This window comes from Pistacia vera, unplaced genomic scaffold (genome assembly GCF_008641045.1).
Source record: "Pistacia vera cultivar Batoury unplaced genomic scaffold, PisVer_v2 Contig587, whole genome shotgun sequence".
In the NCBI taxonomy this organism is placed as follows: domain Eukaryota; kingdom Viridiplantae; phylum Streptophyta; class Magnoliopsida; order Sapindales; family Anacardiaceae; genus Pistacia; species Pistacia vera.
In genome coordinates this window covers 290,094-307,304 of record NW_022196431.1, presented here as the reverse complement: position 1 = coordinate 307,304, position 17,211 = coordinate 290,094, and the positions used below count along the sequence as shown (strand labels likewise).

The window sequence follows — 17,211 nt, the reverse complement described above, 5'->3', positions numbered from 1 at the left end:
AGCGGGCATGCCACCATTGCAAACGGTCATTCCACCACATGGAATGGTCGTTCCATTGGCTCATTAAAATCCATAAAAATTCCAGAAGCATAAACGACTTCTTGGAACGTTGACGTTTTGCCAAGAACGATCTTTGAGTGGGAAATGATCGTGCTACATGATCGTTTCGCTTGAAACACTTGAACTTCAAAGCTTCATCTTCAAGATTTGTCAAAAGTGCGATATCATTTGAATTTGAGTACTTTGACTTTTGACTTACTTGGAACGGTCGTACAACTTGGTCGTGCCATTGTGAGCGACTTGACATCATTTTGGGCAGAAGAGAGCAAAATCATCGGAATGTGGTCATGTTGTGAGGAATGCTTCTCTAGGCAACTCTATGAAACTAGGAACGGTCGTTCCTAGTTTCATGCACAGCCATACCAATTAGGAAAACTGCATTTTTTTTTTTTTTTTTGTTTTGGTTATGACTCTTGTCATACCTTTGCATGTTTGGTAGATAACAATCAACTTTTTGATTAGTTTTCGCACATCAAAACACATGAGGGCTCAACATCATCCAATCCAATGCTATCATGTCTTCCACACGCAACCTTTAATGTTCTAGAAATGAACAAGAACCCTAGAAGTGGATGGATTAAATGTTACCATCCTATAGGTAGCATATAAAATTGGTGAAGACACCACCTTGTTACCTGGCATTTTAACATACTCTTACTAATTAAACATATTAATTTTATTGGTAAATCCCTCTTGTCTCTCCGTTATAGTTTGTCTTACATATATTATTATTATTTTAAATCTTGGTTTAGCACCATGTGCATAAGAAGAGGAAGTACGTCACTGCTGAAATCCTATATATTCCTAACAAGGAATCTTGACATAAATACGACCTGAAATCCTATATATTCCTAACAAGGAATCTTGACATAAATACGACCGTTAGTGTTTATAAATCCTATTGTCATGACTACATGGATAAATGTAGGGGACAAATTTTATCAAATATTTTAGAATTAAAAGAAAATTTTACCTAACTATATTTGTAGCTGTAATATATTTCTTTCTATATATGTATAGATAATGTATAGATAGACAAATCTAACTTCACTCTTTTCATCATATTCGACGTGCTTTTGCTTTATCTATATCAGTTTAAAAATTGAATATGACTCTAGTGGCTGACTTTATTTCTCCCTTTTAGCTACTGTATTGAAATATATTATAATCTAAGAATGAAAATAATTATCCCATTGTTATTCTCATTCATTTCTACAAATCGACTACTACCTAATATTTTCAACCTCGAATAAGTTGAAAGAATATTGATCTTAAAAAAACTAGAAAAAGGAAATTAATGATAAAAGTGCCTTCCATGGTTGTAAACAATTTTATTATTATAAGCAAATTTTGTATTTACAAAGTTGAAATTCTAATTAATATGATTATTGACCTAAATTATTACATTTATTATAGGATGATGGAACAAAATTTTTTTTTTTATAATTAATCTGTTGTTAACACATCAATATCATATAAATTTTGGATTATAAATTATTTAAAGTTTAACATTTATATAGTTGTTCTCTCTCACAAATATTCAAGTATTATCTATCAAAAATGACTATCTAATTTATTCAGGCTGACCTCAGATTAGATTTGTCGCCTATTTGAGTTGGTATGACATTTTAACATATTTTGATTAATAAAATATATTTTAATATATATATAATCTGTTACTCAATCTGTTAATTAGAAATTGTTGAATCGGCAATACGTGCTTTAAGAGAATATTAAAGCACAACGTGAAATACTGGTGAGAGTTAACAGATTGGTGATAGGAAAATGTTCCTAACTTTTTGTAGCTAATTTTGATTGCTTCCAAACATCTTGGGTGAGACGAGTCTATTCGTACCCAATTTAAAACATCTCATAACAGACAACAACTCTAGTCAATATGCATTGATTTTTCTCCGACATCTTTTCCTCTTTCATTATTTGCTGTAGTGAATGTGAATCTTTTACGAGGGACCTAAGGCCACCTTGAAAAGTTGCCATGGTTTTAAAACCCAGACTGGCTCGACCAGTTTAACTGGTTGGATCGGGACCCGGGGCCTTCTCCGGGTTGGGTTACCCTTTCAACTGTTTCAAGTTTGAAATCTAGCAAACACACCCCTGATTAATACGCATCAGTCCCTTAAGGTTTGAAATCTAGCAAACACACCCTCTAGCGAAATGCAAATCGGTGATGACCTCCCCTTTTTTGGTGGCCTTCCACCTTCCCTTACTGTCAGAAACCACCTTCTGACTTTCTCTGGGGCCGTGATGCTTCATCTCCTGCCGCCGCGTGATATTTTGTTGTCCAACAATTTTACTTCCATTTCCCAGTGTCGATTGGCCCTCTCCGACATTGATAGGCCTCCTCAGCCATCGATCTACCTTCTCCCAAGCTCTTGCCGTCGTTCACGAAGATCCACAATCATCTCTCGAAAAAAAGCCACTGCGGCCGTTTGACTTCCACCACTAATCTACAATTTTCCGGCGATACCTCAACTTGCCAACTACCGATTCATCCTCCCCATCACCCGATCTACCCTCCTCGGTGCGTCGCTACTGCTCTCCTAGTCGATCGCCGATTTGCATTTGGCCAAGTGTTGTGTTTGCTAGATTTCAAACCTATAGGGTCTGATGGTATTTATTAGGGGTGTGTTTGCTAGATTTTAAACCTGTCAAACATTGGTTAAACCGCTGGTTTAATAGTTAACCAGTGACCTGATTGCCTGAATGGGCCACCTCCCGAGTCGGGTTTTAAAACCTTGAAAGTTGCTCTCAGCAATTAATTATCGTTCATGTAAGAGAACTCTATGATGCATGATGTTATGCCTAAAAAATCAGGGCTGATGTAAGCCTACATCAGTTAGCTCCAATCAGAGTTCAAGAAGGCTTTGCGTTGTCTAGGGATGCATCTAAGAGCTGTTATGTCATCCCAAGACAAAGATGTTGGGTTTGGATTACCCATTTTAAGTGCAGCGGAATGATTTACCAAGTTGATTAAGAGATTTCTAGTTTTTAACCACATCAAACACAAGTGCAGAAAGTAAAGAACATAGCCACATACATGGTTTAGCTAAATCTACTTTTAGCCTACATCCATGGGGCCTCGTCCAGATAAAAGCAAATCCACTAATCAACAAACATTACAAGATATAGTTCAAAGTTGATCTAAGATACAGTAAAAAGAACTCACTGTTCAACTTTATACTTAGCACCACACTCTGAATATCTAATGTCTTGTTGCACCATAGATCTCTTCACACCAGGTTCACTCCTAGAAAACGCTTGAGCTCCACCCAAGTTTCAGTCGCTGAAGACACACTCCAACATCAGCAAAGGAACCACATTCCAGCTACCATTCAACAATGAAGATAAACAAGAAGGTTTCTAGCACAAACCCATATAAAAGAACCTAACCAAGAACAACTCTCTGAAAAATTCAGAGCACCAACGAAATAGATATTTAGTTTCAAAAAGAAAAACAAACAAGGAAGAAGATGAACTTTCTTTTAGCTTAACAAAGATGAAGGATGATAAGCGTTTAGCACAAAATCATATAAAAAATCTCTGAAAGTTTCAAAGCGCAAGGCAAAAAAAAAAAAAAAAAAAACATAAAGGTTAGTTCACAAATGAACAAGAATGAAGAAGATATAGATCAATTTCGTGCTCCCCAATTCTTGCCAAGTCAGCAAACAGGGGCTAACATATGTTGGTCCAAAAATGAAAAAGATTCCATCTATTTTTTGGGACCACAACCAAAAAAGGAAAAAGGTGATTTTCCCTAGGCCACTAAAGAATATTGGGACACTTGTAAGTGGTCCAAATGATAGCACAAAAGATGCAAACAAAATATCTTAGCTGTTAAGGATAAAAATGCAACTTATGAAAAATGAGTCAGACATGCGATGTTAGCACAGCAGAAAGGTGTGCACACACACAAAGTAAAATGCGAAATGAAATGCAACATGCATATGTCTGACATAAGTGTGCAAGCACACATCCATTGTGAACACACATGAAATGAAAATGTAAAAGGCATAAGCCTGACAGTCGAACACGTGGAGGACAAAAAGAATTCCAACTTTTTGTTGGACTACAAACATATCTTTTCTCTTTCTTGGGGGACCATAGACAAAGCCTTACAACCTTTTAGGACCACATAAGGAAATTGTGACACATGTAAAGTTAGGTCACACAAGAATATCATGAATCAAAATAAACTTGATAGGCAAGACCAATGTTTTGAAACCCGAATCGGACCAAGCAGTCAAACAGGTCGGACTGGGTTTCGGTGAAGTTTTCGAGTTGTAAAGAGTACAAAACCAGGATTTTGAGTTAGGCTGTTTCAAACCGTGGTTGGACCGTCTCACTGTAGCAAACCGACGGTCCAACTGGTATAACATCTACAACTGGTCCAACCTCCCATCCGGTCCACTAACAAATTGAAAAGCAAACCCTAAGGTCAAAGTGTCAAACCAATTTTTTTAAGTTTAACCCATTTTTATTTTTGCTTTTGCGGTTCAGTTGCAGCGCTGCTACTTTGCTCTGCGATCTCCTTCAGCTTGGCCCTCCTCCAATTTGCTTTTTTTTTTTTTTTCAGTTTGGCCCTCCTCCATTTCAGTTCAGTCCTCCTCCTCCATTTGCGATCTCCTTCAGCTTCAGCCTTCAAGTGTGAATCAGCCTGCTTCTTCAGTTTGCCTCCTCCAGTTTAGTTCGTAATCTCCTCCATTTGCGATCTCCTTTAACTTTAGCCTTCAAGTGTGAATCAGCTTGCTTCTTCGGTTTGCCTCCTCCAGTTCAGTTCGCGATCTCCTCCATTCGCGATCTCCTCCATTCACGATCTCCTTCAGCTTCAGCCTTCAAGTGTGAATCAGCGGTCAGCCTGCTTCTTCCTATTTCTTCCCTCAAGTGTGGATCAGCCTCTTCCATTCGTGAATCTCCTTCAAGCTTCAGCTTCGCCGTCTAAAAGCCTGCTTCTTCCTATTTCTTCCTTCAAGTGTGAATCAGCCTCTTCCATTCGTGAATCTCCTTCAAGCTTCAGCTTCGCCGTCTAAAAGCCTGCTTCTTCCTTGCCGTTGCTGGTCTGCCAGATTCGTCAGCCACTACTTTAACTTCAGTTCAGAGTTCAGCCTTCACATCTGCCGCTGTCTGCGAGCTACCGTCTGCCATCTGCGAGCTACCGTCTGCCATCTGCGAGTAACAAACTGCTGTAAGAGACTAAGAGTCATCCTATCTTTCTCTGTCTTCTATTTCATCATGATATTGTATATTTGTATTATTTTGGATCTGTGAATGTGATGTGAAAGTGTGAATCACTGAATCTGTCAATTTAAATTTTGAAACTCTTAAAACTGATTTCTTATTGTGAATCTATCATTTGTCAATTGAATTTCTAAAAGACTGAAGCTCTAAAATGTAATTTCTCATGGAAAATTAGAAATTGATGGTGAAAGTTTCACCGTGAAGCTTAATTACAGGATCAGAATAATTGAAAGTGGGAGTTTATTCATGCTGTGATAAACTGATAAATGATAATAACGTAGATGTATTTTCAATTTTCATATAGTTTTTCTTGGCTCCACTACTGGAATTTGGCGAATAATAATAGCCAGCGGGTATGCTTCTAGTTGCTAGGAATACTTGAATTTTTATTAACTTTTATAAGATGCTAATGGCATCTTGATCACACTACGATCAGAAATTCAGAACACGCGATAGCTGCTCTTATTTACTGTCACTTGTTACTTGTATATTAATACCGGCCATGGCTTATGAAATATGAACTAAAACTGAGTTATGATTAGAAAGTGTTTGCTATTGAGATTTATATTTAAACATTTCAATTGTAATAGTCAAATGCAACTGAGAATCCAACATGAGTAACATGATGAGTACAGAAATAAGAAATTTTCTCATTTACATGATGCTGACATAAAGTAAAATGCTATTAGAAATTCATAATTGTTTCTATATACATATATGTGAATTGATTTTTTATTAATTTAAAGTTATGTCTCGTAAATTATAACAAATTGATTGTTGGTTGTCACTTGCTAGGGGAGAGAATGTCATCATCTTTGTCTGCACATAACTCATCAACCGCATCCATTTCCTCGCAATCTTTTCGAGGAAAGACTGATATAGCATGGGGACATGTTCTTGAGAGTGTTTGATAAAGATGGAAAGAAAATATTATCTTGTCTTCATTGTGGCAAGGTTACTAGAGGTGGTGGTATTTTCCGAATGAAGCAACACCTAGCAGGAGTAAAGGGGGATATTGGAAAGTGTCCAAAGGTTCCATTTGATGTTAAATTCCATATGAATGAATCACTAAAAGAAATAGGAGTAAAGAATAAGGAAAAAGAAGATTTTCGGAAGCATGCAACTCCTTTTGGTGCTACAGTACATGAATTTGAGGGTGATTAATTAGATGAAGAAAATGAAGAGGTTTTCCTATCACAAATGACCATGAATGAAGGTGGTAGTAGTGGCGGTAAAAAACAATTTTTGAGCAGTAAGAGAAAGAAACCTACGGGGGTTAATTATTTGGCTCCACGAACTACTGTTGGGTCTCAGCCTTTAATTAGGAGTGTTTTGGCTGGAAAAGATGCAAAGTGGAGAGCAGACATGTCTGTTGCACGATTCTTTTATGATGCTTGCATCCCAATGAATGCTTTAAACTCAATTTATTTTCAGCCTATGTTGGATGCTACAGCTATAATTGGCCCTGGTTATAAACAACCTACCTACGATGCTATGTGTGTGAATTTATTGAGAGATGCTAAGAAGGAAGTCCAATTACTTGTTGACAATTATAAGAGTATTTGGGAAGAGGTTGGATGTACATTAATGGCTAATGGTTGGACTAATACTTGCCATAGGTCATTGATTAATTTTCTCGTATACTGTCCTAAAGGTGTTTGCTTTATAAAATCAGTGGATGCTTCAGATGTTGTAAAGGATGCCTTTACATTGTTCAAGTTGTTTGAGGAAATGGCTTTATGGGTTAGACCAAACAATATTGTCCATGTTGTCACAGATAATGGATCAAATTTTAAAGCTGTTGGAAGAATGTTGTTTGAGAAGTATGAGAATATTACTTGGTCGCCCTGTGCATCACATTGCATAAATTGAATTCTGAAAGATATATCTGAGTTGGACCACATAGTGCATCTTGCAAAACGTGCTTCTGAAGTGACCAAGTTTGTGTATAATCACACAATTTTGATAGCTTGGTTGAGGAAAAGAGAGGTAATAGCTTATAAACCTTTAACTCATGTTTTTGTCAATTTTTTACATAATAAACATTTTCTAATAATTTACTAACATCTATTATGTATGTATCACTTGAACAGGGTTGGAAAGAAATCATACGATCAGGTGCACCTCGGTTTGCTACTACTTTCATTGCATTACGAAGTCTACATGAGCACAAACATGACTTGCAAGCTATGGTGACTGATAGGTTTTATGTGGACTCTCCATATGCCAGAAGTAGTAAAGGCAAGAATGTTATTCCCATAATTCTAGATAATGAATTTTGGGACGACATGGGTTTAATTTCCAAAATTGTGGCTCCTTTGATGCGTTTGTTGTGGATTGTAGACTCAGATGAGAGACCTGCAATAGGATATGTGTATGATGGCATGCATAGATCCAAAAAAGTGATCAAGAAGTTCTTTAAAAAGAAAAAGACATTGTACAAGCCTTATACTGAAATTATTAAGCTGCAATGGGATAGGCTTTTGCGCCGCGACACATTCATGCTGCTGCTTATTAGTTGAATCCAGCTTTTCAATATGACTGTGCAACTTTCTGCAAGAAACCAGAGGCTATGCGTGGTTTCCTTGATGTTGTCGACAATAAAGCAAGTGCATTCAAGTTGAACAAAACAAAGTTAGTGGACGAAAGTAGAATATATCGAGACCGCGAGGAAAGCTTTTCTCGTCAACTGGCCTTTCAAACTTGCAAAACCACATGACCTGGTATGTGAAACTTATTAAATTTCTCAATTTTAAGTCCAATTTCTAAGTTACGAATTTATGTTTATTTCATTATTTCATATGGTTAACAATTTAACTTTCAATTAGATGAATGGTGGAGGACATATGGGTATAGTACTCCACAGTTACAACAGTTTGCAATTAAAATTTTGAGCCAAACTTCAACCTCTTTGGGGGATTTGAGCGAAATTGGAGTGTTTTCAAACGCATCCATAAAAAAGAAGGAATAGATTGGAGCATCAACGGTTGCATGATTTGGTTTTTATCCATTATAACTTGCATTTGAAAAATAGGTATAAAGCATTGAAAATTTTAATATTTTTATTATCTTGTATTTTTATTTGGCGTGTCTTTCAGGATGCGTTACAAGAAAAGCAGTTGTGATCCTATCGATTATGAAAGCATTGACAAAACAGAATTTTGGATTGCTGATGATGAACAGAAGGGTGATGAATTCAATTTAGATGAATTGGAGCAAACACTTTACGAAGAAGGATCTATTCCTATCGGTGTTGATGATCAACCCTATTATGATTCAGCAGGTGGTTCACAAGGTTGTTTTCCAACTTTTAACCAACTTGGTAGCTATTTTAAATTATAATATCAAAAAACAATGTACATTATAAGTTTTAACTTATGTTTTTAATTTTTGCTAAATTTGTTGTTGATGTTGATGATAATGACGATGACTCGGATGATGATGTGGATAATCAATTTAGGATGGGTTGAACCGTTGAAGATCATGGATGGTGGTTTGGTTGGTGGAATGGATTGATATTGTGCANTTTTAATATTGTGTTTTAGTTAGCAATTTATTTAATGCTTTTAATTTCCTGCAAGTAATTAGTTTCCTTAGTTTTAGTCAATCATTTTGCCAATTTCTCTTTCGTTAACTCAAATATACATTAGGTCGTTAGTCTTGCTCTCTGTGGATTCGACTCTGCTTACCGCTAACTACGGTACTTAGGTTTAATTTTGTGACCGTGACGACCGGTCTAACAATGATAAGCATTTAACACAAAAACATATGGGGAACCTTTAAGGAAAAAACTCTCTGAAAGTCAGAGCACAAAGCAAAAATAAACATAAAGGTTAGTTCACAAATGAACAAGAATGAAGAAGATATAGACCAATTTTGTGCTCCCCAATTCTTGCCAAGTCAGCAAACAGGGCTAACATATGTTGGTCCAAAAATGGAAAATATTCCATCTATTTTTTTGGACTACAACCAAAAAAGGAAAAAGATGATTTTCCCTCGACCACTAAAGGATATTGGGACACTTGTAAGTGGTCCAAATGACAACACAAAAGATGCAAACAAAATATCTTAGCTGTTAAGGATAAAAATGCAACTTATGAAAAATGAGTCAAACATGCGATGTTAGCACAGCAGAAAGGTGTGCACACACACGAAGTAAAATGCGAAATGAAATGCAACATGCATATGTCTGACATAAGTGTGCAAGCACACATCCATCGTGAACACACATGAAATGAAAATGTAAAAGGCATAAGCCTGACAATTGAACACGTGGAGGACAAAAAGAATTCCAACTTTTTGTTGGACCACAAACATATCTTTTCTCTTTCTTGGGGGACTACAGACAAAGCCTTACAACCTTTTAGGACCACATAAGGAAATTGTGACACATGTAAAGTTAGGTCACACAAGAATATCGTGAATCAAAATAAACGTGATAGGCAAGACAACAAAGAGAAAACGCCACTTGGAAAAATGTGTCACCATAACATAAGTTTGACAAAAATATCAACAAGAGAGAATACGACTGTCACCAACTTGGCAGATTCAGGTTTTCTCTATGAGTGAATGGGAGCCGTACACTTGTCCAAGCCCCAGGTAACTTGAGGAAATATCCTAAGTTAACAGCCAATGGGAGGCAAGGAAAGACTTGCACGACACCTACCCACTTACAGATTTGTAATCATTACCTTGATTTCCTATACTATAAATAGAGGACTCCCCCTTTCATTTTCAAGATTCTGATACAAAAACCTTCATTCTAATTGTAATCTATATTCCTAGAGCAAAGATAACCTACGAGAAAGAGACTGACTTGATATTCTGTCTAAATAATCAGTCATTATACCTCTACTCCATGTTCGCTATACGCGACCTCTTGTAATCTCTTATATATAAGATAACAATAGATGTAGGATTCGCTTTTAAGTATCCGAACCACTTTAAAAATCGTCTTTCATTTATTATTCAGTCTTTGCATTAGATCATTTACAATTATTCACATGTAACTTCTAAGAGCAGCTTATCATTTTGCACGTACGAGTTGTTAGTGTCAAAATCAAACATCAACACATGGCAAGCTACCACTTCAATATTATATATCGATTGACAATTACATTTAATCTTTTAGTGACTTTAGCCCAAGTGAAGTCTTCCTTGTTCATTCAATTTCTCTATTTATTTTTTATTTTATTTTCTCTATTGTGAGTAATTTTTTTTTTTTTAATTTAATACTTATCTAGTTAAAAAATTAACAAAAATTGTATATGCAATTATAAGATGAGATACCATATTGCATATAATATATATTTACCTTATAATTAAATAATTGTATATATATTTGTTGTTTGTACGAATGACTTTTAAACAAGACTTATACATTATTGCAATGAGTTGTTTATCTGAAATTGCAATTAATATCGTTCATATAAGACGGTAATGCGCAATATACAATGCATGACCGACAAGCCAATTAATTGGATGTATGGACCGACTATTACACTTCATCTCTATTAGGGCATTTCTAACCCATGCTATTTTGGTGGGTTGTTACTCCAACTCAGCGCTGAGCACCATGCCATCAATTTTTTTTTTTAATTTTGTTAAGTTAATTTGAGTATTAAATTTTACACCAAAAATCACACCAAATTTGATTATTTGTATTTAATTTAATTTGATTATAATTTATAATAATGATATAATTCAAAAAATGATGAAAAATTAAAAATAAAACTTTACTCAATGCAAATATTAAACTCAATAACTCAAAATAAAAATTAACACTAATTTAAAAACATTAAATCTAAACAGCTTGAATGGACAATACATCTTTTTTAGCTTGAATGAATAATATATATTTTGAAATAAGCTATAAATCTAAAAAGCTTGAATAGACAATACATCTTTTTGAATTAGCCACAAATCTAAAAAGCTTGAATGGACAATACTTCTTTTTTAATTAGCTACAAATCTTCGATTTCGAAATTTTCTTGCTCGACATAAATAAATCAAGGATACAGAGGCTCACCATGCTCTTCGAAATGCATTAATTGATCATTTGTGGGAAGAACATACTAATTCGAAAAATTAAATTACTATCAATATGAAATTTTACCTTTATGTTGTTATTTTTTTTTTTTTTTTTTTTGGTATCATTTTTATTAGATGTAATGTTTTTCTATATTAAATGTAATAATTATTTGATTAAATAAATACTTATTTATTTATTAAATTAGTATAATTTTTAAAATAATAATTATTTAATAAAAATATCATTCATAATATTTAATTAATATATACAAAAATAATGAGTGAAATAGATTAATTGTTGATTATTACAATAAGAGAAAAAGAAAAAGAATATTCTAAAAAATATTTTTTTTAGTGTAATATTTGATATAGTGGATTAAGGATAGAATAGTATTTTACATCCAAATTTGCATCAATTTAGTGCAATGGGTTGGAGATGATCTTAGAGCCTCTAGCCTTGCCATCCTGGACAAAGGTTGAAGACAAGCTTGGCCCCAGTCATCGTTAATAAATAAATCTTCTCAAAGCACTCCCCTCGCAATTTGTCCACGTACTTATTTTATTTTTCACGGTCGGCTTTATAAAGCTTTTACCACCTACTTTATCGGAATGGGATATTTTTTTAACTAATAAATTTTTACCACCGTTGGTTTTTAACTGTATCAGATTCTTTCAAATTAAACATGTGTGAAGTGTGCATATAAATTACGGCGAGGAGGCAGAGGAGAAACATATTATGAAAGAGAGATCAGAGAGATATGCCGCAATTACATAACACATGCATCCCTGCTGTGAGGTAGCTGTGACTTTCGAGAGGAGGAAATCAACTCAGGTCAGGATACTATCATGTTCATGTTGCTCTTAACCTTTACTAAAACTACACAAGCATGCTCTTAATTTTCATTTGCTTATTTATCCTTTTTTTTTTTTTTTTTTGTAATTTTCGTTTATCAAATTCAAGATTAATGCATTCCGACACTAGAAAAAGCTTCAAGTGAGTGAAACGATACCTCCAACACCAATGTGATCAAAGTTTGGAGATCAATCAATTGGTGTTGGGGTGTAGTAGTCTAAATCTTGGACAAATATGTTTAGAATTGTTGTCTCTTTGGTTTGGTGTTAACAATGTACCATTTGTTCCTTTTTCAAGCGTTTGGTATGACAATTATTCTATATTACCATTACAAATATAATAGTCAATTCTTCCCAATTCCAACATTACATGTGAGCGGGATTCGTTCCAGGAATCTGTACCCACATATTTTTAATTTAAATCTTTGCAAGTGATATTAATATAAATTATTTATTTGTGATTTATGACAGATTGCACATTATTCTGAAAGCTATTTAAGGATATAATTACCTCATGCATGCAACATGATTTTCTTCTGGGGGGGTTGATTATTTTGAGTGTTGTATTTATCTATTTATTTTTTTTGTTGACTATTGTTAGTACGGTTTATCAATAGGGCAAAGAAATTGGAGATAAGTGCTTTCTTTAAACTCGAGGATTTGGTCGAAGAGTTGCGAATTGACATTGACCAGTGGCGGATCCAGGAATTTCACTCGATGGGGGCAAAAAATAAACAAAAAAAAATTGAACCAATCATAACTATATTTTTTTTTTTCATTAGGATGAACTTCAACAAAAAGTTACAAAATACAAATACATATATTCAAAAACACAACTTTTTTACAATTGTCCTCGACGAGTTTTCATATTCTGAAAACGTTAGATAATCATCTCATCGTCAATTGTATCAAATACATCTTTTTCAATATAGGTGACCAAACAATCATTCGTCCATTGATCTCCCATTCGATTGCGTAACTGACTTTTCACAATATTCATTGCAGAAAAAGCCCTTTCAACGGTCGCAGTTGTAACTAGTAAAACCAATGCAAGTTTCACAAGCTTATACACTAATGGATACAAAATGTCTTTTTTAAAGCAAACTAAATTCTTAGCCAAATCACCAATTCCTTGTAACTTAGAGAATTCCTCACAAGAACGCATGTCAATAACATAAGTCTCAGCCTGGTTCTCAAGTATCATCAACTCAAATGCAGAAAAATCAGATGGATAAAACTGGGCAAAACGAATCAACTTATGTTTGTCAAAAGCAGAGAATGAATTACTTGGATCTAAACATGCCATATAAAGAAGCAGCTCAGTACTAACCTCAGTGAAACGAGTGTTAAGTTCTTGAAGTTGCATATCTATCACAGTATAAAACAATTCAACTCGATAGTGATGCAAATTTGTCATGTGCTCAACTCTCCGTCGTGGCCGCCCTCGAATTGCAAACATATCATCCATATTCAAAATGGCAATATCATGCTTTTGGCAAAATGAAGAAACTTCACTCAACAAAGATTCCCATCCTTCATATCTCAACAATTGTAACCGTTGTTTGGAAACTTTGACTAGAGCCATAGCATTTACAATGTCTTGATCTTTTCTCTGCAATGCTTGTGACAACTCATTAGTAATCGCCAATATACTTTTCATCATATGTAAGTTAAATGCAAAATCAAAGGAATAGATTAAATCTAATAGATTACATGCTTCACCCCTTTGTTCAGGATTTAAACCATCTTCTTCAATAACCTCAAGCACATCGCCCACAGAAGATAACAAAAGGATTAAGTTGATCAATGTGTAATAATACGAGCCCCAACGTGTATCACTAGGTCGTTTTAGACTTGTCTCTTGATTCAAACCTCGTCCCTTGCTAACTTCACCAATTTCTAGTGCTTGAACAAGTTTATTAATTTGGCTCTCCCGAAGCATGTCTCGACGCTTGCATGAACCTCCAACAACATTTATCAGATTAGTAACCAAGCTAAAAAATGAAGCAATAGAAATGTGATTTTTTGCAACAGCTACAAGTGTCAACTGAAGTTGGTGAGCAAAACAGTGAACATAATAAGCATATTCATTCTCCCTCAAAATCAAACTTTTCAGACCATTAAATTCTCCTTGCATATTACTTGCCCCATCATAACCTTGTCCACGTAATCTTGACAAACTCAATCCATGTTGACAGAATAATGACTCAAGAGCCATCTTAAGTGATACTGCAGTTGTGTCACTAACATGTACAATGCCAAGAAATCGCTCAAGTACATGACCCTTTTTATCTACATAACGTATAGCAATAGCCATTTGTTCTTTAATTGACACATCACGAGACTCATCAATCAAAACTGAAAATATGTCATCTCCAAGATCACTAATGATAGCTTTTGTGGTTTCATTTGCTGCAGCATTCACAATATCTTTCTGAATCACTGGTGCTATCAATTTAAGATTCCCAGGTGCATTCTTCAAAACAACACTCTTAAAATGTTCATTATGCTGAGCTAGAAAATAAAGAAGTCCGAGAAAGTTACCTTGGTTCTTTGAGTCTTCAGTTTCATCATGACCACGAAATGCCAACCCTTGACGCAAAAGAAATCTAATGCAAACAATGGATGCAGTCAAGCGAGTTCGGTATTCAGTCCTAACTTGATCTGATTGCTTAGATAGAGCCACTTCAATATGTTGCTTTTGATTCATTAAATTCACACAACTCTGTCGTGCTTGGTTATGAGCACTATTTGGCTGGCCAACATGAATTTGAAAGCGTTCTGGTTTCTTCCAATTACAAAATCCCTCACTAACGAAAGCGTCACTACCAGCTTGGCTTATAATGGAAGGTCTAAAAAGATAACAATACAAACAGAATGCAGCATCTTTGGTCACACTATACTCAAGCCAATCGCCATACACATCAAACCAAGCAGGATTAAATCGACGATATCCTTTTCCAAATTTTGTCAGTGGAAATGCATGATTTCGAGGCTGGCAACAACTCTTTTGCAAGTAAAATCTTCTAATTGCATCCCTATAATTAGGATGATAATGATTGATTTTAGGTCGTAGAGCTGGATCAGATGGAAGATCTTTCAAGATGGCTTCAAGTTCTACATGACTTTCTTTTAATGGATCATTTTCTTTATCATTGGCTTTACTTTCTTGGACTGATGAGGATGATTGATCTATTGCTGATTTTCTTTTGAGAAATTTATCCATATTGCATACCTAATAAGAAGTTTTAAACAAATAAAACAATAAGGAATTGTACAAGATTAATAACCTATAGTGATTTACATACATAATAATGAAAAGACAATAAGACATACATAGTAACCCATAGTGATTTACATATATAGTAATGGAAAGACAATAAGAATGTGATATTTTGTGGGTTTGAATTCCTTTTAGACTCATTTAACATGAATCATGCATATTTATAGAAAAAAGAAGTCATCTCCTTTTATAAAATTTGACTTAGTCAAGTAATTTAATGAGGATGAAAGAAAAGATGCATATACAATGATTTCTCAAGCTAATCTTTACAAACAATAAATAATTAGTTGTTTATGTTTATAAAGTTTAAAAAGTTTTTGATATTGTCAACAAAGAACTATTATATGGTGTAACTTTGACATTTATTGAAGAGAAGACTCCTCTTGAATCATCCCTACTAGGACATGTAAATGTGGCCATGGACCACCCCTCTCCCTTTTTTAAAGAAACTTTTAAGCCACTCAAAATTCTAACCCCACTTTATTTTTTCATTATCTTTTCTCATTTTTCTAATACATAATAGTATTGCTTTATTTTAAATGAAATAAAAACTAAACTTTTCGTATGGAAATCTAAAAATTAACCAAGTCTCCTGTTCTTAAAAAGCAACACTGAAATAAATACAGAAAAATTGAACCATACTGAGAACTAAATGAAGAAGAATGGATGAATGGGTTATGTGCTGAAACTGAAAATTCCGGAGGGTCCAGCTAAGCAGTGAGATAGAGCTATATGGTTACAATCATCTAATCTTCATTTCATTTACACTTTGAATCAATAAATAAATAAGTGGGGCCGTGGGGTCATGAGTAGTTTCCAATTGAACAAAGTTACACTTTTGATAAACATGGCAAAAAGGAGATTCACAAATTCAAGTGGGGACCGTGGGGTTGATTCAATAAAGGCCATGCAGAGAGTTTTGAGAACTCTTTCATTTTTTTTTTTTTTTTTTTTTTGCCTTTCCCAATTGAGTGGATTAAAATTAAAATACACCTACCAAAGTAATCAAGCCAAACTTATTTCTCAACAATAATTCAATTAAAAAAACAAACTAAGATTATACATGTAACATGATCCAAGTTCCAAATCCAACCATCAGCAGTAAATGAGGCATAATTCTTGATGAATGAATAATTTATTTTTTTGTCCTGTTTTTTATTGTGCGTGGGGACGTCTGGGCAATGGGCATTGCTGCATTGGCTAAATGGTAAGGGCCCCTTCAATTTCAAAGACTCTGGTTGGCCATTAGGAGCAAGATTCAAGTTTAGTAAATCACAAATTCTAAATATATAATACTCAATTTTATTGGAAACTACAATAAAAAAAGTTCTAAAACTGTAAAACATGGAATGAATAGAGAAAATTAGGGATTCAGCCTTTAGGATTAGGGACATTACCTTTGATAAATGGATGAAAAGTACTGCTAGATGTTGGTTCAGCCGTTCAGACTTGGAAGGAGAGTTTGGTGAGAGTCAGAGTCTGAGAGAGACTGAGAGTTAGGGCATCTGCTGACCTGCACCATGAGAGAAAAAGGGAAGAGAGAAAGAGGAAAGAGAGGTTTTACTTTTTAGCGTGTGTTTTGTTCTGGAACTGTAAGAGTTCAAAAACCGAAAAAGCTTTTCTTTTCCCAAAATGTCAAAATTATATAGGGGGCAAAATGTCAAAGTCTTGTGGGGGCGAAACATCAAAGTTTTATAGGGGGTAAAATGCAAATGAATAAAAATATTTAT

General features: G+C 34.6%; 2 protein-coding genes across 2 annotated transcripts; one reads left to right on the top strand and one right to left on the bottom strand.

Annotated features, from left to right (window-relative positions):
• The first annotated feature begins 6,516 nt into the window (after positions 1–6,516).
• Positions 6,517–7,838, top strand: LOC116109659. Its single transcript, XM_031395882.1, has 3 exons — positions 6,517–7,165; positions 7,223–7,305; positions 7,410–7,838. Exons 1-3 carry the CDS (start codon positions 6,517–6,519, stop codon positions 7,836–7,838), a joined length of 1,161 nt encoding a protein of 386 aa, XP_031251742.1.
• A 5,201-nt stretch (positions 7,839–13,039) lies between these two features.
• LOC116109658 (zinc finger MYM-type protein 1-like) lies at positions 13,040–15,424 on the bottom strand. The gene is given in 1 exon segment (XM_031395881.1): positions 13,040–15,424. A coding segment is annotated over 1 exon segment (2,385 nt).
• Between the last annotated feature and the right edge of the window lie 1,787 nt (positions 15,425–17,211).

What these genes read in the sequence shown, in the direction of transcription:
- LOC116109659 (XM_031395882.1), top strand. Translation starts at nt 6,517, where the DNA reads ATGACCATGAATGAAGGTGGTAGTAGTGGCGGTAAAAAACAATTTTTG. An exon ending in GAATATTACTTGGTCGCCCT is followed by an intron (nt 7,166 to 7,222) that starts GTGCATCACATT and finishes TGGACCACATAG; the next exon opens with TGCATCTTGCAAAACGTGCT. An exon ending in CTTGGTTGAGGAAAAGAGAG is followed by an intron (nt 7,306 to 7,409) that starts GTAATAGCTTAT and finishes TCACTTGAACAG; the next exon opens with GGTTGGAAAGAAATCATACG.